The sequence below is a fragment of the Hyla sarda genome, chromosome 10 (assembly GCF_029499605.1).
Source record: "Hyla sarda isolate aHylSar1 chromosome 10, aHylSar1.hap1, whole genome shotgun sequence".
In the NCBI taxonomy this organism is placed as follows: domain Eukaryota; kingdom Metazoa; phylum Chordata; class Amphibia; order Anura; family Hylidae; genus Hyla; species Hyla sarda.
In genome coordinates, this window is record NC_079198.1 from 33,234,096 (window position 1) to 33,256,713 (window position 22,618).

At 44.0% G+C, this 22,618-nt stretch overlaps 1 protein-coding gene across 1 annotated transcript; it reads right to left on the bottom strand.

Annotated features, from left to right (window-relative positions):
- Window positions 1–1,704: 1,704 nt before the first annotated feature.
- On the bottom strand, window positions 1,705–17,316 carry TRAPPC4 (trafficking protein particle complex subunit 4). Its single transcript, XM_056541624.1, has 5 exons — window positions 17,002–17,316; window positions 13,354–13,528; window positions 9,862–9,965; window positions 4,041–4,167; window positions 1,705–3,255 (listed from the first exon to the last, which is right to left on the bottom strand). The coding sequence occupies exons 1-5, from the start codon at window positions 17,174–17,176 to the stop codon at window positions 3,177–3,179; spliced, it is 660 nt and encodes a 219-aa protein (XP_056397599.1). The 5' UTR covers window positions 17,177–17,316; the 3' UTR covers window positions 1,705–3,176.
- Between the last annotated feature and the right edge of the window lie 5,302 nt (window positions 17,317–22,618).

The window sequence follows — 22,618 nt, forward strand, 5'->3', positions numbered from 1 at the left end:
TTTATTTGTTCATATTGCGGTATAATATACTGTTATTTATTATTAATCCAGTTCCTAATAGTATGGTGTTTTTCACATATATTTATCTGTACACTTGAGCTCGATATCCATATACCCTTGAGCGCCAAAAATCTTTTATCACTTTAATTGCTATTTTTTTCACTTTAGGTGTGGGTGTTTGGCCTGCTCGGGTAAATTGGATACAGCATAAGTGGATAAGTGGCTCACCATACAATCTTTATAAAAAAAAATAACAGTAATTAAACCGCAAAGTCAATAGCGTACACGTAAAAAATTTCAAAAGTTCAAAATTGCGTATTTTTGGTCACATTGTATACCCCCCAAAAAAAGTATAAAAGAAGTCCCATCAACACTTCAGATCATGGTGCAAAAAATGAGCCCTCATACATCCCAGTATATGGAAAAATAAAAAGTTATAAGGGGTCAGAAGACGACCATTTTAAACATACTAATTTTGGTGCATGTAGTTACAATTTTTTTTAACAAGTAAAATAAAATAAAACCTGCATAAATTGGGTATCATTGTAACCGTATGGACCTACAGAATAAAGATAAGGTGTCATTTTTACAGAAAAGTGCACTGAGTAGAATCGGAAGCCCCCAAGTTACAAAATGGCATTTTTTGTGGTGAAATGATTGATGTCATTACAAAGTACATTTGGTGGTGAAAAAAAACAAGCCCTCATATGGCTCTGTAGGTGCAAAATTGAAAGCATTATGATTTTTAGAAGGTGAGGTGGAAAAATAGGAAAGTGAAAAAAAAATAAAAAATAAAACTGTGGTCCTTAACCCCTTACGTCCGCCATTAGCCCCTGAGATGCAGTGATCAATACAGATCATGGCATCTGCGGCAGTGCGGCACTTAAAATGGCTGATCTGATCGCATGCGGCACTGCCGATGGGATCAGATCAGCCAAGATGGCGGACAGCGGTCCCTTCACCTGCCTCCATCCGTCTCCCGGGGTCTTCTGCACTGATCTGCCTTTCAGCAGACCAGAGCAGAAGATCACCGATAATACTGATCAGTGCTACCCCTATGCATAGCACTGAACAGTATTAGCAATCTAATGATTGCTATAAATAGTCCCCTATGGTCTAAAACAAAGTTTAAAATAAATGTAAAAAAAAGTTTTTAAAAAGTGAAAAAGCCTGCTAGCCACATCACAGCCACCTGTAAGCAGCGGGTCCCTAGCATAAAATAACGCAGCACTGAGTGGCAACCACCACCGCTGCTCTCGCTTCATTCACAGCTAGCCCTGGTGGCTGTCATGTAAGAAGCCGGCCAGAGCTCCTTACATGACAGTGCGCTCAGCCTACCTATGGGGCCGGTCCAGTCCAAATAAAGCCAACATTTTGGCACACATTTATTCTGTAAAGCCAATAGTGTAGACTATGTGCAGATGTGATAGATTTATCCAATAACCTGAGCTATTGTGATAAATCTGGCACATCTGAAGACTAAGAATAAGCTTTGTCTTATGCAGTACTAGTAAGCAACATGATAAAGTTCTGAAGCATCTAATCAGAAACTCAAGGTCTTGACTGTCTAGAAAAGTAAATCAGCACAAGTTCTCCAATTCATCAGATACCCGGGAATCACTGAGGAATGTGGAAGGGTAGCAAGAAAGACAACAAGGTTTGTGACTGCAACACATTTACAGGAAAGACAGGTGACAGAATAAAACTAATCAACATTAGCATTTTATTGTTTGTTTGTTTTATGGCATAATGACATTATTATTATTATTATTAGTATTTTAAAGGGGTACTCTGGCCCTAAGACATCTCATCGATGTCTGATCCCCACAATCTCATGCAGCACCCACCTGTCTCAGCTGCACAAAGCGATGATCGCTCCATGTCTGAAGCCTTACGACCACGTGGCCGGAGTATAAAGAAGTCACGACTCCACCCCCTTGTGATGTCACACCCTGCCCCCTCAATGCAAGTCTATGGCCGTCACGCCCCCTCCCATAGACTTGCATTTAGGGGGCGGGGCGTGACAAGGGGGCGGAGTCGTGACATCAGGATACTCCGGCCCCTTGTTCGTAAGGTTTCGGACACGGAGCCTCCAGCGCTGCGTGCAGCTGAGACAGGTGGGTGCTGCATGAGAGATTGTGCGGGACCCCTGCGATCAGACATCTTATCCACTATCCTTTGGATAGGGGATAAGATGTCTTAGGGCTGGAGTACCCCTTTAAGTACAGCCAATAATTGAAATCAAGTGTACACAATACAGTTTGTAAGGAATTTTAAGTATCTTTTAGACAGCAGGAAAGGCTACATGTTGCAGCAGCAAACTGCACCCATATCACAGCAAATAAAATGGCAGCTTAGGTGGCCAGATTGTTTACATGGTCAAGAAAACCAAAGTCTGAGGTTTTTCTAAGTGGCAAAAGGAACCTCGAGAGACACTTACAGGGATCAGAATAGTGCAATTTCACCTACAGATTGTGCACTACTTAGACATCTTAAATTGCTAATAGTTCAGATTTCCTTTAAAGGGGTACTCCACCCCTAGACATCTTATCCAAAGGATAGGGGAGAAGATGTCTGATCACGGGGCTCCCGCAGTTGGACCCCCGGGATCTAGACTGCAGCACCTGGCTGTCATGACTGCACAGAGCAAACTCGCTCTGTGCGTAATGACGGACAATACAGGGGCCAGAGCATCGTGTGACATCACGGCTCCGCCCCCACATGACATCACAGCCCGCCTCCTTAATGCAAGTCTATGGGAGGGGGCGTGACGGCTACCAGGCCCCCTCCCATAGACTTGTATTTAATGGGTGGGCCGTGACGTCACGATGCTCCGACCCCTGTATCGCCTGTCATTACGCACAGAGCGAGTTTGCTCTGTGCTGCAGCCGAGATCCCGGGGGCCCCCAGTGGCGGGACCCCTGCAATCAGACATCTTACCTATCCTTTGGATAAGATGTCTAGGGGCGGAGTACCCCTTTTAACACAGTAGAGTTCCCCCCCTCACATTTGCTTAATATGAAACAGTTTTAAGTTACCATTTTTACACTATATACAAGTAATAGCAGTGCAAGAAATTATTCTTGAAGGAGGGACCACATATGTGCTGTAAAAAAGGGTCCCACAAAGAATGATCTTTGCATCTGCTTTTTGTAAGGATGCATTGGTGCTGAGAGCTAAGAACTAGGTCCAAATGTTCCGGCTTTTTCTGCTACTTCCAAAGCAGACTTCAAATTCTGGTCAAAGAGTTCACACCTAAAAGAAAGGAATTTCGAATTGAGTCAAGGAATAAACTTTCAGTAGGTCTTCCCAAATACCTATGAGGTTAGGTGAAAGAATCTTGGAACACATTTTATGCAGTTTTCTACAACTAATCTTAGCTAAAAGGCCTATAAGTGATCTTTATACATGGAAAATGCTTAAAGTGGTACTCCCCTGCTCAGCGTTTGGAACAAACTGTTCCGAACGCTGGAGCCCGAAGCTCGTGATGTCATAGGCTCGCCCCCTCGTGACGTCACGCCCTGCCCCATCAATGCAAGTCTATGGGAGGGGGTGTGACAGCAGTCACGCCCCCTCCCATAGTCTTGCATTGAGGGGGAGGGGTGTGACATAATGAGGGGGTGGGGCTATGATGTCACGAGCTCCGGGCTCCAGCGTTCGGAACAGTTTGTTCCAAATGCTGAGCAGCAGAGTACCCCTTTTTTTTCCTTACAAGGGCAGTCCCCGTCAAAATAACCTACTGGGATATATGAACACCATAGACATAGAAGCAGAGGCAGCAGATAAGTAAAAGTAGCCCCTCTACTGGTAGACCCAGCCCAGCCATGAAATACATGGTCATTCATTTAAATATATACAATGTAATGCTACATTTTATTTTTTACTGTAAAAAACTCTCTTGCAAACCCCCAGCCTTTCCCCTTCCCTCCCGGCAGCTGGACCACCTATTGCTGGGCTGGATGATTTTAGAGAAGTGGCTGTCTTTTATGCAACCACACTTATCTTTGTGGAATTGTTTTTTTTTATATAGCTGACATTACCTGATTGGCATCTCTAAGGAGTAAAATGGGTTTTTGAGAGCGTAGTCAGAATACAGTTCATATATCTTGCGGAGCAATGAGTCTATGCCAGCTTGTCGTGGGTCAGACAACACCATAAACTTTATACCTTCAAAGAAAGAGCCAAATAACAATGGTCTTTAATAACAGGGAGCAGTATATATAATGTATGCACAGTAAGGCCTAATTCACACACAGTACACAGTGTAGTGTACTGTTATCACACGAAAACAAAAAGTTGTGGAATGCATGTTCTTTTAAGGGTAGGGTCAGACATAACCTATACGCTGCGTATTTCAGTGCTAGCAACGTCTATAGGTGTTTATTATTACTCACAGACTTTGCTAGCACAGAAATACAAAGCAACAAATACAAAGTGTATTCACTACATGTGACCCTACCCTAAAGCTAAGAATCACAAAGTTCTTTTTTTTTTTGTAGGTTTTTTTTTTTTTGCATGTGGTCTTAATTTTGTGCTGCTGGATAGCAAACTTGCATCCATGGGTGGTCACATACTGCAAGATATTACAATAAACCAATGGCCTAATGTCCCCCCTAACAGGAACATAGCACTTAAAGCCATGTAGACTAGAACATTTTGACCTTGCCCTTTAGTGGCTGGATGCTTCCACCTATTGAACACATGAAGCTGCTCGATCTTTCTTGGCTCCTGCTAGCTGTTATATGACAGAGGTATAAACATTACTAGGCTGCTTATATATGTAGCTACAAGCCAACTGAGAGGGCATTATTATAGAAGTAAAACGCATGGCTTATAAAATCATGGCTTTGTCCAAGCTGAAGCACAAGCATAGACAAAGTCCAGTAAGTGAGGGTGGGCTAGCACTCCTCTGTGCTCTCTCTCTCTCCTGTACGATAGCACTCCTCTGTGCTCTCTATCCTGTACGATAGCACTCCTCTGTGCTCTCTCTCTCCTGTACGATAGCACTCCTCTGTGCTCTCTCTCTCCTGTACGATAGCACTCCTCTGTGCCCTCTCTCTCCTGTACGATAGCACTCCTCTGTGCCCTCTCTCCTGTACGATAGCACTCCTCTGTGCTCTCTCCTGTACGATAGCACTCCTCTGTGCTCTCTCTCTCCTGTACGATAGCACTCCTCTGTGCTCTCTCTCTCCTGTACGATAGCACTCCTCTGTGCTCTCTCCTGTACGATAGCACTCCTCTGTGCTCTCTCTCTCCTGTACGATAGCACTCCTCTGTGCTCTCTCTCTCCTGTACGATAGCACTCCTCTGTGCTCTCTCTCTCCTGTACGATAGCACTCCTCTGTGCTCTCTCTCTCCTGTACGATAGCACTCCTCTGTGCTCTCTCTCTCCTGTACGATAGCACTCCTCTGTGCTCTCTCTCTCCTGTACGATAGCACTCCTCTGTGCTCTCTCTCTCCTGTACGATAGCACTCCTCTGTGCTCTCTCTCTCCTGTACGATAGCACTCCTCTGTGCTCTCTCTCTCCTGTACGATAGCACTCCTCTGTGCTCTCTCTCTCCTGTACGATAGCACTCCTCTGTGCTCTCTCCTGTACGATAGCACTCCTCTGTGCTCTCTCCTGTACGATAGCACTCCTCTGTGCTCTCTCCTGTACGATAGCACTCCTCTGTGCTCTCTCCTGTACGATAGCACTCCTCTGTGCTCTCTCCTGTACGATAGCACTCCTCTGTGCTCTCTCTCTCCTGTACGATAGCACTCCTCTGTGCTCTCTCCTGTACGATAGCACTCCTCTGTGCTCTCTCCTGTACGATAGCACTCCGTGCTCTCTCTTTGCGTTCTATCAGGCAGTCCTAGCCCACCCTCACTTACTAGACTTTGTCTACGCCTGTGCTTCAGCTTGGGCAAAGCTGTGATTTCTATATAAATTTGTCTTATGAAGTATATTAGAAAGGTTAATGTTTTTCCAAGATGTACAACATATAAAAAGTTGTATCTGACAGTGCCTATTTAAGAAACATACCCAAAGAGTGGTGGTTAATGATGGTTATTGGTGTACCCCAAGGTTCAGTACTGGGCCCATTTCTGTTATATATAATAATTAAAAAGCTATAGAGGATGGAATAAAGATCTCTGTTTCTATCTTTGCAGATGACAGTCTATAGAAGATAATATACAAGCTGATTTGAAGTGTCTGGGCATCCACTTGGCAAATGAGATTTAATGTGGATAAATGTAAAGTTATGCACCTGGGTACAAAAAAAAAACTGCATGCATCATACGCCTTAGGTGGGGTAACATTGGGAGAATCACTGGTAGAGAAGGATCTGGGTGTACTTGTAGATCACAGACTACAGAATAGCATGCAATGTCAGGCTGCTGCTTCCAAGGCCGGCAGGATATTGTCATGTATAAAAAGAGGCATGGACTCAAGGGACATAATACTCCCCCTTTATAAAGCATTGGTACGGCCTCACCTGGAATATGCTGTTCAGTTTTGGCCACCAGTTCATATAAAGGGATGTTCTGGAGTTGGTAAGGGTACAGAGGCGTAACTTAACTAATATTGGGCATGGAACATCTTGGCTATGAGGAAAGAATTAAAAGAATTACATTTGTTTAGACTTGAGAAAAAGGAATTCAAGGGGGGATATAATCAACTTAATTAAGTATATAAATGTCCCATAAAAAATATGGGAAAAAACGGTACCAGGTAAAACCAGACAAGGGGGGCATGCCCTCCATCTGGAGAAAAAAAAAAGTTTAGTCCCCAGGAGTGACAAGCCTTCTTTACCATGAAACTTGTTATTGGCTTACCCCAAGGTTCAGTACTGATTTTATAGAACAGTCTACCTCAGGAACTGGTCACAGCAGGAATGGTTGAGAGCTTCAAAACAGGGTTAGATACATTCTTAGAAAAAAATACCAATAATGCATATGCAGAAATATAGAAATACACCCCCCCCTTAATTACCTTATTTGAACATGATTGACATGTGTCTTTTTTTTAAAATCTTTTTAACTGCAGCAATAGTAGGGAAAAGACTTACTATGACCACAAACTAAAGAATGGTTGCCCATCTGTGATTATTAGGGGTGACTGCTGAGACATCAGGAAAAGGAAAGAGGAATGCACTGATGACTGAGGAAAAGATAAACATTTTTTTTTTATCCAGGCAAAAATCCCTCTGCAACCAGGTTGTGTAAACTTACAAAACGTTGTTCCCAGCGCCTAACCTTTGGACCTGGTAAGGATATGTCCAGCCTGCTCCAAGGCCTTATTCACATAATTGCTTTATGTAAATAATATGCATTTTTAAAAGATTTTTCCTACATTTCCCAACAGTACCCAGGCCAGTTTTAGGCAATAAATATATAGCTCACAGATTTAACCCCTTACCTCTCAGGCCATTTTTCATTTTTGCACTTTCAATTTTCCACCTACAGACCCATATGAGGGCTTGTTTTCTGAGCCACCCATTTTACTTTGTAATACCATTAATCATTTCACCGCAAAATCTACGGGAAAATATTTGTGGGGCAAAATTGAAAAAAAAAAAAAAGCCATTTTGTAAATTTTGGGGGCTTCCAATTCTACGCAGTGCACTTTGCAGTACAAATGACTCCTTATCTTAATTCTGTAGGTCCATACGGTTACAAGGACACCTAATTTATATAAGTTTTATTTTACTACTTTAAAAAAAATACAACTACATGCACCAATATTAGCATGTTTAACCCCTTAACGACAATGGACATGTATACATGTCGAGCCGACTCGAGCCCGCGCCATACCGGCCGGCCCCCCTGATTCTTGTAGCTGATAGGTGATCCACTGTTGAGGTAGCCGGAGGGCTTACCTCACATCCTGTGTTGGCTGCAGCTCTGACAACGACCAAGCCTGGCAGAATCAGGCTTTATCAATTGAGTGCAGACTACACTGATCAATGTGGGTCTATGGAACCACATTGCTCTGTATGAGGAATCTAATGATTCCTCCAAAAAGTTACCTAAGGGGACTAAAAGTGTAAAATAAAAAAGTTTTAAAAAGTTTAAAAACACACATTAACCCCTTCCTTATTAAAAGTTCAACCCCCCCCCCCTTTTCTCAAATTCCATATTAAAAATATCTAAACATATAAAAAAATTCCAAAGTCCAAATTGCATATTTTTGGTCACTTTGTATACTGTAAAATATTTATAAAAAGTTATCAAAAACTCAGATCAAAACAACGATGGTACCGATAAAAGCTTCAGATCACGGCGCAAAAAATTATCCCTCCATATACCGTAAAATAACCCACCCCATATACCAAAAAATAAAAAAATGTTATAGGGGTCAGAAGAGAACAATTTTAAACGTACTAATTTTAATGCATGTAGTTATATTTTTTTTTTAAGTAGTAAATTAGGATCAGAATCAGAGGCCCCCAAAATGTACAAAATGGCTTTTATTTTCCAATTTTCCCCACAAATATTTAATTTCTAGGTTCGCCATAAATTCTGTGGTGAAATGATTGATGTTATTACAAAGTACAATTGGTGGCACAAAATATAAGCTCTCATATGAGTCTGTAGGTGCAAAATTGAAAGATGATTTTTAGAAGGTGATGAGGAAAAAATGAAAAGGCAAAAACGGAAAAACCTGTGGTCCTCAAGGGGATATAACTGTCCCCTTCTGACCCCCAAAACTTTTTTATTTTTCCATATATATAGGGATATATGAGGGCTCATTTTTTGCACCATGATCTGAAGTTTTTATTGGGTACCATTTTTATTTTGATGGCATCTTCTGATCGAGTTTTATAAAAAAAAATTCTAGTATATGGAAAAACCCAAAAAACACATTTCTGTAATTTGGAATTTTTTATGCCTGCGCCTTTGACTGTGTGGTTTAATTAATATTATATTTTAATAGTTTGGACATTTACGCACGCAGCGATACCACGTTTAGTTTTTTTTTTTTTTACATTTTATTTGAAAAATGGGAAAAGGGGGGTGATTTATACTTTTATTAGGGAAGGGGTTAATGCATATTTATTTACTTTCTTGACTATAACTTGCAATCTTTGGATTGCATACACTGATCAATGCTTCTCTATAGGAGAGCAGTCATCAGCGTTATCGGTGCTCCATTGCTTTAGCCTGGCAAAGCTCGCTGAAAGCATGGAGAACCGATCGGACGGCCAGGAGGAAGGCAAGACACCTCCCCTCGTCCTCTTAGCTGATCGGCTAAAATCATGGAAGTCCAGATCAGCCCACTGAGCTAGCCGAGAAAGGAGTTCATCGCTTTTAGACGACGCAGTCAACTTTGATTGCAGCGTCTAAAGGGTTAATGTCGGGCATCTGCCCGATCAGCGATGTCTGGCATTAGCCGTGAGTCCCGGTTGCTGATACCCACCGGGTATAATGCGCGCTCACCTGCTGAGCATGCGTCATACAGCGGGAGCCCACAATGGACGTAAATATACCTCCATTTGCGGGAAGGGGTTAAATATGTTGTGCGGATAAGAAATAACTACAACAGAAAAAAGAAAAAAAAAAAAAGTAAAAATGATACGACTTTGCAAATATTAGATACCCCATGAAAAAAAATAAACAATGCCTAGATATATCCATAAGGCAGAGAAAGGTCCGGTCTGATTTTGCACGTAGCGACCAATCATAGCTCAGCTTTCATTTTACCAGAGCTTGTTTTGGTCTCAGACAGATTGGTAAATGTAGGTCATTGTAAGAACTTTGCATTACACCTCATTTATATTATTCAGGAACATTTCCTAACTATACATCTGGACATGAATTACAATAGCACAATCTAAAGAGCAGGTCTTCATATACCGTAATATAGAACATAAGCTCACCAGTCAGTGTCTGGAAGCAATGCAGCTTGAAGGTGTCCGTTTCTAGCATTTCAATACCAGAACTTCCAGGCTCTGGAGAGAGTTGGGATCCAATTGCGAATAACCTGGAGACACAGAATAAAAGCCTTAAGAACAAGTTAATGAGAGGGAACTAATAATTATAAAGTAATAGCTACTGATCATCTATAACGGGGGTCGCATAACAGCAATAGCAACTTTCCTAGGTGTCATGCGGCTCCCGGCTGACCTTCAGCCTCCAATCCGTCAACGTTTAAGAATCGCTGCCACTTTAAGAACATAGTGGCTGCAGGGGAGCAAACGTGCCACGTGCAGGAACATCTGCTTTTACATGTCCTTCCCTTTCCCTGCCAAAGAGGAACGAGGTAGAAAGAGAAAGCACCACTGTGGAGCACTTGAGATGGGGCCTACTGCTGTATGGGGGTAAGGGCGTATTGCTATATGGGGGATATATATGGCGACAAGGGCCTACTGCTATATGGTGGCTTCATGGGAATATGGACCTACAGCTATATAGGTGCTGTATGGAGATGAGGACCTACTGATATATGGGGGCCTATAGCTCGTATGTATATTTTTACTTTGTCACTATTCAAACTAATAATAAGATATATAATACAAATTAATATGTAGTACATCCATGCATACTACATATGAATAAATACTACTATCTACATGTATTTCTTAATTTTTATGTATGTGCATGCCTTGCGGCTCTCAAACATCTGAAGTCTATAGAATGTAGCTCTTATGTTGAGCAGGTTTAGTCACCCCTGATCTATAATAAAATACCGTATTTATCGGCGTATAACACGCACCCCCATTTTAACAGGGAAATTTAAGTAAAAAAAATAAAATGTAAAATAAATGACTTGGACTAAATACCACATCATCCCCCCAACTTCATTTTCTTCTGCACCTCAGTTTGGTCCCGTCCCCTCCAGTGCCACATCATTCCTTCCCTTTTATCAGTCCCTGTGCCACATTTACCCCTCTCATCGCCACCCCCCCCATGTCTCATCATACCCCCCATGTCTCATCATTTCCCCGTCATAAACCACCACTAGCCATACAGACATTAAGCCTTTAGTGCCCCACCCTGTCTCATCATCCCCCACCCTGTCACATCATGTCCCCCATCATTCCCCCCTCATCATCCCCCCCACCCTGTCTCATCCCCCCTCATCATTCCCCCCCACATCATTTCCCCGTCTCATCATCCCCCCCTCATCATTTCTCCGTCTCATCATCCCCCCCATCATGTTCCTCCTATGGCATCCAGTGGTCTTCAACCTGCGGACCTCCAGATGTTGCAAAACTACAACTCCCAGCATGCCCGGACAGCCAAATGCTGTCTGTGCATGCTGGGAGTTGTAGTTTTGCAACATCTGGAGGTCCGCAGGTTGAAGACCACTCTTCCCCTTTCCATACTTGTCTGCGCTTCTGCTGTCTTGCGGGCTCAGTGAAGCAGATTAGTTACGTCCTCTCCCGGCTTCTCTGTGCGGCATCAGGGATGTCACTTTTCGGCGGCGACTACAGGAAATGAAAATTGACGTCAGTGATGCCGCACAGAGAAGCCGGCAGAGGACGTCGCTCATCTGCTTCACTGACCCCGCAAGACCCTCCGTCTGACCTGACCTGCCGAAGTGTAGACATGTAACGAAAAAAAATCTATGAAAAGCAGGAAAAGGGGGAATGATGAGGGAGGGAGGGAAAATGAAAAGTGAAACTCACTTGTTTCCTCCCGCACTATCCACAGGTACTGGTATGGTGGATAGTGCGGGAGACGCTGATTAAAAGGTAGGGCAGATGCGGACAAGGTAGGGCTCATTTTAATCAGCGTCTCCCACACTATCCACCACACCAGTACCTGTGGATAGTGCAGGAGAAAACAAGTGACAGAGCGTGGAGGAGACGCCACTAAACACCGATTTAAAGTGGCCGCGCTGTTAATACTTAACAAGCAGACGCTGCGGCCGCTTTAAATCAGTGACCAGAAGATTTATCGGCATATAACAAGCAGACTTTTTGCCTTGAATTAAAGTTTTAAAAGTGCGTGTTATACGCCGATAAATACGGTATGTCTCAGAGCATAAGTACATCAAAGTGTCAGTGGAAACAGAAAGCAGAGTCTTCTTGCTTTAGAAGCCATTTTTATTGACACATTATAGTCCAGATCTAGGTCCGGAGTACTTGACTTTAATAGACAAGAATACATAGCAGACTGGACTTGTGTAAATGTATGTCAAGCTGCTAGCTGTAGTTCTCAACAAACTTACATTAACCCCTTGCCGGAAAACGCCATTTAAAAACTGCGCCAAGGCATGGCAGGGTTACAAAGCGAGCTCAGGAGCTGACCTCTCATCACACCCGCCCAGTCCCGGCTGCTATCAGCAGCCAGGACCCGTGGCTAATGCCGGACAAAAGTTGATTGCCGCATCTAAGGCTGCTTTCACACTATAAACTTCTTCCGTTAAAAGATCCGTTAGAAAAGTCTTAATAACGGATGTTAAACGTCCGTTACAAAATCCCCTTCAAGTCTATGGGATTTTTTGATTATCCGTTATCTCTCATTTATGCAGGCTAAAGTCAGCAAACACTGAGCAGAGACGTTCGTGACGAATCGAATTACTGGAAGTTCGCTCATCTCTAATCATTTTAATCGTATGGACCTACAGAATAAAGAGAAGGTGTAATTTTGAAGCTATCATATGGATTTTTAGATGCAAAATTGAAAGGGTTATGATTTAAAAGGAGAAATGTGGGAGAAAACTTTTACCTTCCCCGGTGCCCGGGCTGCAAAAAAAAACTTTAGCTCACCTTCCTACGTTCCCCCGTTGTGCCGGTATCAGCGTTCCGTTCCTTTGGCGCTGCTCGGGTCCCTGCTTCTAACAGCCTATCACTGGCCGAGGCAGGACATCGCTGCGGCCGGCGATATGCTGACCGCCATGTGACGTTCCAAGGACAAAAAGCAAGGACCCAAGCAGCGTCGGAGGACCGGGACCCAGATACCGCCGCAAGGAGGCCGGGGTTTTGGGCAACGTAGGAAGGTGAGCTAACTTTTTTTAATTTTTTTTATTTCTGCAGCCCGGGCACAGGGGAAGGTAAAAGTTTTCCGCTGCATTTCTCTTTAAATGTGGCCAATTCGAAACAATCTGGAAAAGTCTAGAATGACAGTCTTAATCCTCCCAGGAGTGTATCTAGCTTTTCTGGGCTTCTAGAGCACTTTGAAAGCGGTGTTATTTTACCCAGAATAAAGCAAACAACCGTTAGGCGTGGGACCGGCTGTATTCACCGTAAGTTCGCATGCGTAAGCAAATAAGGAAAAATATTTAAGAGCCTTTGTTTATATTCAGCGGCTGCACCCTGATAAATCCTTCTGTATTACAATTATAAAAACAATGATTTCACTAGGAAGTAACTGCTGGAGAGGGAAAAGTGTTATCTCTAGGTCATACACGCTCTACAACTCACGAGTGGAACATGGAGGCCAACATAAGCTTCTCATTGGATGAAAGTCGGGGACGTCCAAAGCGGATGGAGAGAGGATAATTAGAGGGGTTTCCCAGATATTCCAGAACTTCCTTCCCTTCCGCTGTATATCTGCCATTCACATCTATTCCATTAATGGAGAGTACAGCATGTCCCACTGTAAAGAGAGAGTGAGAGAGCGATAACCACCATATTGAGCACCAACTCCTCAAGCAGTAAAGGTAAGTTATCACATAACGGGAGCCTCCAATGCCTTCCTGAAGCCTGGACACACAGACGCTATAGTTAGAGATGAGCGAACTTACAGTAAATTCGATTCGTCACAAACTTCTCAGCTCGGCGGTTGCTGACTTTTCCTGCATAAATTAGTTCAGCTTTCCGGTGGGCTGGAAAAGGTGGATACAGTCCTAAGAAAGAGTCTCCTAGGACTGTATCCACCTTTTCCAGCCCACCGGAGCACCTGAAAGCTGAACTAATTTATGCAGGAAAAGTCATCAACTGCCGAGCCGAGAAGTTCATGACGAATCGAATTTACTGTAAGTTCGCTCATCTCTAGTTATAGTGGGTGTCTTATTTAGGATGCATTATAAGAGTGGTCTTCAACCTGCGGACCTCCAGATGTTGCAAAACTACAACTCCCAGCATGCCCGGACAGCCAACGGCTGTCCGGGCATGCTGGGAGTTGTAGTTTTGCAACATCTGGAGGTCCGCAGGTTGAAGACCACTGCATTATAACCTACTATTTCCTTACAATAGGTCTGCCAAGTTTTAGATTTTTTTTCCAGGATAAGAATACACAGCACAGGGAAAGGGAAGGGAAACAAGTAAGGGTGCATACAGCAGCCGGATCTAAGGGGAGAATTAAAAAACCGGCTGCTGCCGTACTCCCACCGGACGGAGTCAGATAGTGACTCTGGTCGGCTTATTTTTGGACTGTATCCGGTTTTGTTGCCGAACTGAAAACATGGGTATGCCACAGTTTTTTGTCCAGCAGTAAAACGGATATGGTCCAAAAATTAGCCGATGGGAGTCCCTATCTGACTCCGTCCGACTAATTCAAACGAATGGAGTCCGGCAGGCAGGGCTGTGGAGTCGGTAGATAAATGTTCCGACTCCGGAATTTTCTGTGATGAAATCACAGAAAATTCCGCCCCTTGTGACATCACGGCCCGCCCCCTTGTGACATCACGGCCCGCCCCCTTAATGCACGTCTATGGCAGGGGGCGTGAAGACCACCACGCCCCCTCCCATAGACTTGTATTGAGGGGGCTGGCCGTGACATCACGAGGGGCAGAGCCATGACGTAACGGTACTCCAACCCCTGTATCGCCCGTCATTACGCAGAGAGCGAACTCTGTGCCGCAGCGGCAATCCTGGGGGTCCCCAGCAGCGGGACCCCGGCGATCTGACATTTTATCCCCTATCCTTTGGATAGGGGATAAGATGTCTAGGGGCGGAGTACCCCTTTAAGCTAACAATCGAGTTTACAAGTTTTTATAGCCTTAGCTGAATGGCAGCAGTTTTTCCAGTGGTTTACAGCTTCAGTCTTGAACTATTGACCCTCCATTCCCTTCACTTATACAAGTGTCTCTAGTCCTGCAAAAAACATATTTCCTTAGCCCCTTATCAGTGAGAGGCTAGGTTACCCATGGGTTCCCTGTAACAGCAGAACACAACACTATGGAAAGTATAAGTATTGCTGCTCCTAATTGTGCGTTGTTTGCCATATAGTAAAGCACATGAAAAGCTTCTTCACGGTCACTTAACGTGTTCGTTTTGCGGTTACATGAGGCACTGCATGCATTGGTCTTTATTCTTAAAGTAGAGAAGGCATTAATTATAACTTTTTGTGAATTGAGACATTTAAACTTGCTTTTTTTTATTTATTCCAATCTAAATTTAGTAGGAGTCGGAGTCGGTGCATTGTTTGCCGACTCCGGCTCCAGGTACCCAAAATTTCCTCCGACTCCTCCTCCACAGCCCTGCCAGCAGGGGCCGGTTTTTAAATTCCTCCGCTGGCTGCTGTATTGCAAATATGTGGTGTGAATGCACCCTAATTCCAGTGTTTGTACAGCTACATGCACACAGCCAACAGGGTCAATACAGTGTAGTCTGTAGCGTTAGGCTGCATGCACACCACGTCTTTGCTATACAGTTCCCGTTTACGGTTTCAAATTAAAAACCGCATGGAACTGTATAGAAAACTGTATGCATTGACTTAACATTGTAAACCGTACGTCAAACGCATCATCCGGTTTAGTCCGTTCTGCATCTTATACGATTTTGTCCATTTTTTTTTTACCCGTACCCAAAACCGCAGTCTAGCACGTTTTTTGGTCCGGGTGAAAAACTGTATTAAACCGTATACGTTTTTTTTTTTTTAAACATGGGAGTCAATGGGAACCGTACAGAACCGTATGTGCGTACGGTTCCATCCATTTTTCACCATCCGGTTTTTGACTTTGCACAGTTTTTTTTTCTTGAAATTTCAATCAAACAAGTAAAACTTTATTCAAAATGGAGTGAAAAGTTAAAAACAGATACATTTGTTTCTTAAAAAAAAAAAAAAAACGGATGCAACCGGACATCATTTTTCAACCGTATATGGGTTAAAATTTGTACACACGTTTTGATATAGTTTAGTCCGGTTTTGAGGAATGCGTGTTTCATCCAAAAACCTGATACGGGCACTGTATAGCAAAAACGTGGTGTGCATGCAGCCTTAGTATTTTCTAAAGAATGCAAAAAAAAATAAAAATTACAGACCCATTGTGCATAATAGTGTCCTAGCAGCTATAATATATCTCTACATACATCATAGCTGCTAGGACACTATTGTGAACAGAACCTTACAACGGGTCTGTCCGTTTTTTTGCATTCTTTAGCACACCCGACCTGAGGACAGATGTAATGCGGTGCGGTCTTTTTTGGAAAAAGCCACTATGTTTGAGATGTTTATATAAAATAAATTATATATATATATATATATATATATATATATATATATATATTCTCAAACATAGTGGCTTTTTCCCAAAAATACTGCACACCACATCACATCTGTCCTCAGGTCGGGTGTGCTATGGAAAACTCAGCACCATTCACTACAATAGTTGTTATTTTTTTATCCCGGATAACCTCTTTGACCCATGATGATCTGGCACGCTGTTTGCGTTTTTTAATTCATTGGAAAAAAGAAGTATAAAAGGAAATGAGTCTTAAAATTGTAAAAAGAAAGGGTGCTGCTCTGGTGTTCCCCAAACTGTAGCCCTCAAACTACAACTCCCATCATGCCCAGAGAGGAAAACCAATCAGATTTCAGTTTATATTGTACACAGCTGGGCCTACTATGTAAGCTGCAATCTGATTGGCTTCTACGTGACACTCCTCTCCTGCAGGTCTTTTAATTAGTGTGCACTCAGTGTTTCCCAACCAGTGGGCCTCCAGCTGTTGCAAAACTACAACTCCCAGCATGCCCGGACAGCCTTTGGCTGTCCGGGCATGCTGGGAGTTGTAGTTTTGCAACAGCTGGAGGCCCACTGGTTGGGAAATACCGCTTTAGGGGCAGAGAAGCAGCGCTATCACCGGAGCAGGCAGCACAGGACTCTCTCCCCCCCCCCCCCCCCTTACCTCGAATGCCGTCCCGCTGCCCAAAAGACACCTGGATCCGGTCGTCGTGCACTTTGAGGACCAGGTCCAGGGGGAAGCTGAACGTCTTCTCAGTCTCGGCCCGCGGGCTCTGGTAGTCCAGCTGGTAGATCAGCCCGCCAGCCTTATTCACCACATAAACACTGAAGATCGCCATGTTTCCGTAGTCTCCGCTGTCATCTGACCTGATGGCTACTAAAACGTCACTTCCGGGTCCAAAGGCTCACGGGAAATGTAGTCTAAACTGAGCAAGTTATAAAAACACCAACCAAGTTACAGCGAAACTATAGTTGCCCATAGCAACCATTCAGATAGCTTCTTTCATTTTTCAGAGGACTTTTCAGAAATGAAAGAAGCGATCTGATTGGTTGCTATGGGCAACTCAGCAACTTTTCCTCTAGGCAGGTTTTGATGAATGGAGATTCAGCAAAACCTGTCCAGAGAAAAAGGTTGCCGAGTTGCCCATAGCAACCAATCAAATCGCTTCATTCATTTCTGAAAAGGCCAATGTAAAATGAAAGAAGCGATCTGATTGGTTGCTATGGGTAACTCAGCACCTTTTCCTCTGGACAAGTTTTGATAAATCTCCCCCATAGTGTACAGGCCACCAGGGCATGTTGGGAGATGTAGTGTTATTATCTATTGTAGATTGCAGTGGTACAGTTATGGCAGATTTATCAAACCTTGTGTAAAGGAACTGTGTGAAGCACTCGCCCATGGCAACCAGATTCCAACTTTCATTTTCCAGGCGCCTTTAACCCCTTCAGGACGGAGCCCATTTTGGCCTTAAGGACCGGAGTGTTTTTTGCACATCTGACCACTGTCACTTTAAACATCAATAACTCTGGGATACTTTTAGTTATCATTCTGATTCCGAGATAGTTTTTTCGTGACATATTCTACTTTAACATAGTGGTAATTTTTGGTCGATACTTGCATCCTTTATTGGTGAAAAATCCGTAAATTTGATGAAAAATGTGAAAATTTTGAATTTTTCTAACTTTGAAGCTTTCTGCTTGTAAGGAAAATGGATATTACGAATACATTTTTTTTTGGTTCACATATACAATATGTCTACTTTATGTTTGCATAATAAAATTGATGAGTTTTTTCTTTTGGAAGACATCAAAGGGCTTCAAAGTTCAGCAGCAATTTTCCGATTTTTCACAAAATTTTCAAACTCACAATTTTTCAGGGACTAGTTCAGGTTTGAAGTGGATTTGAATGGTCTTCATATTAGAAATACCCCATAAATGACCCCATTATAAAAACTACACCCCCCAAAATATTCAAAATGACATTCAGTCAGCGTTTTAACCCTTTAGGTGTTTCACACGAATAGCAGCAAAGTGAAGGAGAAAATTCACAATCTTCATTTTTTACACTCACATGTTCTTGTAGACCCAATTTTTTTATTTTTACAAGGGGTAAAAGGACAAAATTTTTACTTGTATTTGTAGCCCAATTTCTCTCGAGTAAGCACATACCTCATATGTCTATGTAAAGTGTTCGACGGGCGCAGTAGAGGGCTCAGAAGCGAAGGAGCGACAAGGGGATTTTGGAGCGTACGTTTTTCTGAAATGGTTTTTGGGGGGCATGTTGCATTTAGGAAGCCCTTATGGTGCCAGAACAGCAAAAAAAAAAAAAAACACATGGCATACCATTTTGGAAACTAGACCCCTCGGGGAATGTAACATGGGATAAAGTGAACCTTAATACTTTTGCAAATGTTAAAAAAAAAAAAATTTTACCTAAAATGCTTGTTTTCCCCCAAAAAAAATTATTTTTAAAAAGGGTAATAGCAGAAAATACCCCTAAAAATTTGAAGCCCAATTTCTCCTGATTCAGAAAACACCCCATATGGGGGTGAAAAGTGCTCTGCTGGCGCACTACAGGTCTCGGAAGAGAAGGAGTCACATTTGGCTTTTTGAAAGCAAATTTTGCTCTGGGGGCATGCCGCATTTAGGAAGCCCCTATGGTGCCAGGACAGCAAAAAAAAAAACCACATGGCATATCATTTTGGAAACTAGACCCCTCGGGGAACGTAACAAGGGGTTAAGTGAACCTTTATACCCCACAGGTGTTTCACGACTTTTGCATATGTAAAAAAAAAATTTTTTTTTACCTAAAATGCTTGTTTTCCCAAAAATTTTACATTTTTAAAAAGGGTAAAAGCAGAAAATACCCCCCAAAATTTGTAACACAATTTCTCCCGAGTACGGCGATACCCCATATGTGACCCTAAACTGTTGCCTTGAAATACGACAGGGCTCCAAAGTGAGAGCGCCATGCAGATTTGAGGCCTAAATTAGGGACTTGCATAGGGGTGGACATAGGGGAATTCTACGCCAGTGATTCCCAAACAGGGTGCCTCCAGCTGTTGCAAAACTCCCAGCATGCCTGGACAGTCAACGGCTGTCCGACAATACTGGGAGTTGTTTTGCAACAGCTGGAGGCTCCGTTCTGGAAACAGTGGCGTACCAGACGTTTTTCATTTTTATTGGGGAGGGGAGGGGGGCTGTGTAGGGATATGTGTATATGTAGTGTTTTTTACTTTTTATTTTATTTTTTGTGGTAGTGTAGTGTAGTGTTTTTAGGGTACAGTCACACGGGCGGGGGTTCACAGTAGTTTCTCGCTGGCAGTTTGAGCTGCAGCAGAAAGTTTGCGGCAGCTCAAACTTGCAGCCAGATACTTACTGTAATCCTCCGCCCATGTGAGTGTACCCTGTACGTTCACAGTGGGGGGGGGGGGGGACATCCAGCTGTTGCATAACTACAACTCCCAGCATGCCCGTTGGCTGTCGGTGACTGCTGAGAGTTGTAGTTTTGCAACAACTGTAGGCACACTGGTTATGTATCACTGAGTTTGTGACCTAACTCAGTGTTTCACAACCAGTGTGCCTCCAGCTGTTGCAAAACTACAACTCCCAGCATGTACGGTGCATGGTGTACGGTGACTGCTGAGAGTTGTAGTTTGCAACAGCTGGAGGCACACCGGTCGTGAAACACTGAGTTAGGTAAAAAAAACTCTGAGTTTCACAACCAGTGTGCCTTCAGCTGTTGCAAAACTACAACTCTCAGCAGTCACCGACAGCCAACGGGCATGCTGGGAGTTGTAGTTATGCAACCAGCAGATGCACCACTACAACTCCCAGCATGCACTTTAGCTGTTTGTGCAAGCTGGGAGTTGTAGTTATACAACAGCTGAAGGTACACTTTTCCATAGAAAAAATGTGCCTCCAGCTGTTGCAAAACCATAAGTCCCAGCATGCCCATAAGGGAATGCTGGGAGTTGTGGTGGTCTGCCTCCTGCTGTTGCATAACTACAGCTCCCAGCATGCCCTTTTTGCATGCTGGGAGCTGTTGCTAAGCAACAGCAGGAGGCTGTCACTCACCTTCAACGATCCAGCCGCATGAGGTCAGTCCCTCGACGTCGCCGCTGCTCCTGGGGCCCAGATCCCAACATTGACGCCGGGGATCGGGGTCCCCAGCTCCCGGGGTGCACGTCCCGCACCCGCTCACGTCCTCCGGAAGAGGGGCGGAGTGGGTGCGGGAGTGACACCCGCAGCAGGCGCCCTGATTGGTCGGCCGGTAATCCGGCCGACGAATCAGGACGATCGTGAGGTGGCACCAGTGCCACCTCACCCCTGCAGGCTCTGGCTGTTCGGGGCAGTCAGAGACGGCCCCGAACAGCCAGTAATTCCGGGTCACCGGAGACCCGATTGACCCGGAATCGCCGCAGATCGCTGGACTGAATTGTCCAGCGATCTGCGGCGATCGCCGACATGGGGGGGCATAATGACCCCCCTGGGCGATATGCCGGGATGCCTGCTGAACGATTTCAGCAGGCATCCGGCTCCGGTCCCCAACCGGCTAGCGGTGGGGGCCGAAATTCCCACGGGCGTATGGATACGCCCTCGGTCCTTAAGGACTCGGGATGCAGGGCGTATCCATACGCCCTATGTCCTGAAGAGGTTAAAAAGAAAGCTGGAATCTAATTGCTAGGGGCAACTGCTCCTCTGCACAGGTTTTCATAGTTCTCCCCCAATATATCTTCCATTTCTTCTCTTGTAAAATGTCCTGTTTTCATAACTGAAATAAAAAAGCACAAAGAGATGCGCTCCGTAGTGTAACACCAGAGTACAATTGGTAACGCTATGTGTGAACTACGCTTACCACATAAAGTTGTACTACGTCCAAGTACAACAATGGATCAGGGTATATCCTCAGGGTGTCTCTGCAGCTTCTTCCCGCTGGACTAAAATCATGATAAAAACAAGATGTCTCCAAACAACAAAACGGGATGAATAGGAGCGCTGAGACCAGGTAAAGACTTAAAAAGGTTTATTCCCACAATGCAACGCGTTTCGTGGTGACCCGCTTCCTCAGGCCTTCCTCAGCAGCGACAGACCACTCAGCCAATCATTGGTCACAATAGTGTTCAGTCTCAGCCAGCTGTCCCTGGCAAGGTTTCAGAAGGTGAGCTTTAGCGGGGAGAGTTAGGCCCCGTTCTAGATATTTCAGTGGGTCCCAGAGGTTGGATTCCTATCAATCAGACACTTATTCACTATTCTGTACATTAAAAAAGTATTTTATTAGCTGGATAACCCCCTTATAACAGGGACACACGTAGTGCATCCACAGCATATTTGAGGCTGCGGATGTGCTGATGATCATCCCTAGAGTGAGCCTCCTGCTGTGCCCATGTGTCCTGCATTGTCTTCTCGTAGCAGCAATCCGCCGCTAAAAGCAGACTCGGGGATTGGCGGGTTGTGAGCACTGTGCAGTTTACTCACATACATCATGGATGCTCTCCATCTAGCTCAGGGAGCAGCCACGATGTCTGTGAGTAAACTGCATGCACGCATGACTCGCAGATCCCAGTGTGTCTGCTCGTAGCGGTGGATTGCTGCTACGAGAAGACAACACATTACACACGGACACAGCAAGAGGCACCCTCTAGGGACGGATGCGCTACATGTGACCCTAAATGAGTTGAGAGCATATCAGGATAGAGGTCTGCAATGGGATTGGGATCTTGCGGGTCCCACAGGGCCCAATATACAACTTGCTGGAGCAGGTGGTTTTCAATCTTGAACAGGCAGAGGCAGGCGGTCACAGAACATACAGTGGGTCCTGGAAACCTCTGAAATGTCACAGGGGCTGATGAAATGGCAGGAGGGGTAATGAAATTGCTCGGAAGGGCTCTGTAAAAGCTGTCAGAATGTTTGCAGGGGCAGGCGGGATTGAACACATTGCAGGAGCAAAAAAAAGATCTTGTCCTATATTTCTGCAGAACAATTTCATCACCTAGTGGAATCTATGCCATGATCAATTGCTGCAGTTCTGAGGGCCAAAGGAGATCCAACACACTACTAGATGCGTGTCTGATAAAGTACTCACTCGGAAGAAACCAATAACTACTACTAATAATAATTATAACTGATAAAGGATACAAAAAAGGAACCCGTTGAAATGAATGGGATCCTTAATTACCCATTATCAGGAGTTCAGAATAGGGGAGCATGACAGGCATGATTCAGAGGATATAAACGGTTGTGTGAAAGAGCCCTAATAAAGGCAGTTAAAACTGAGTCAG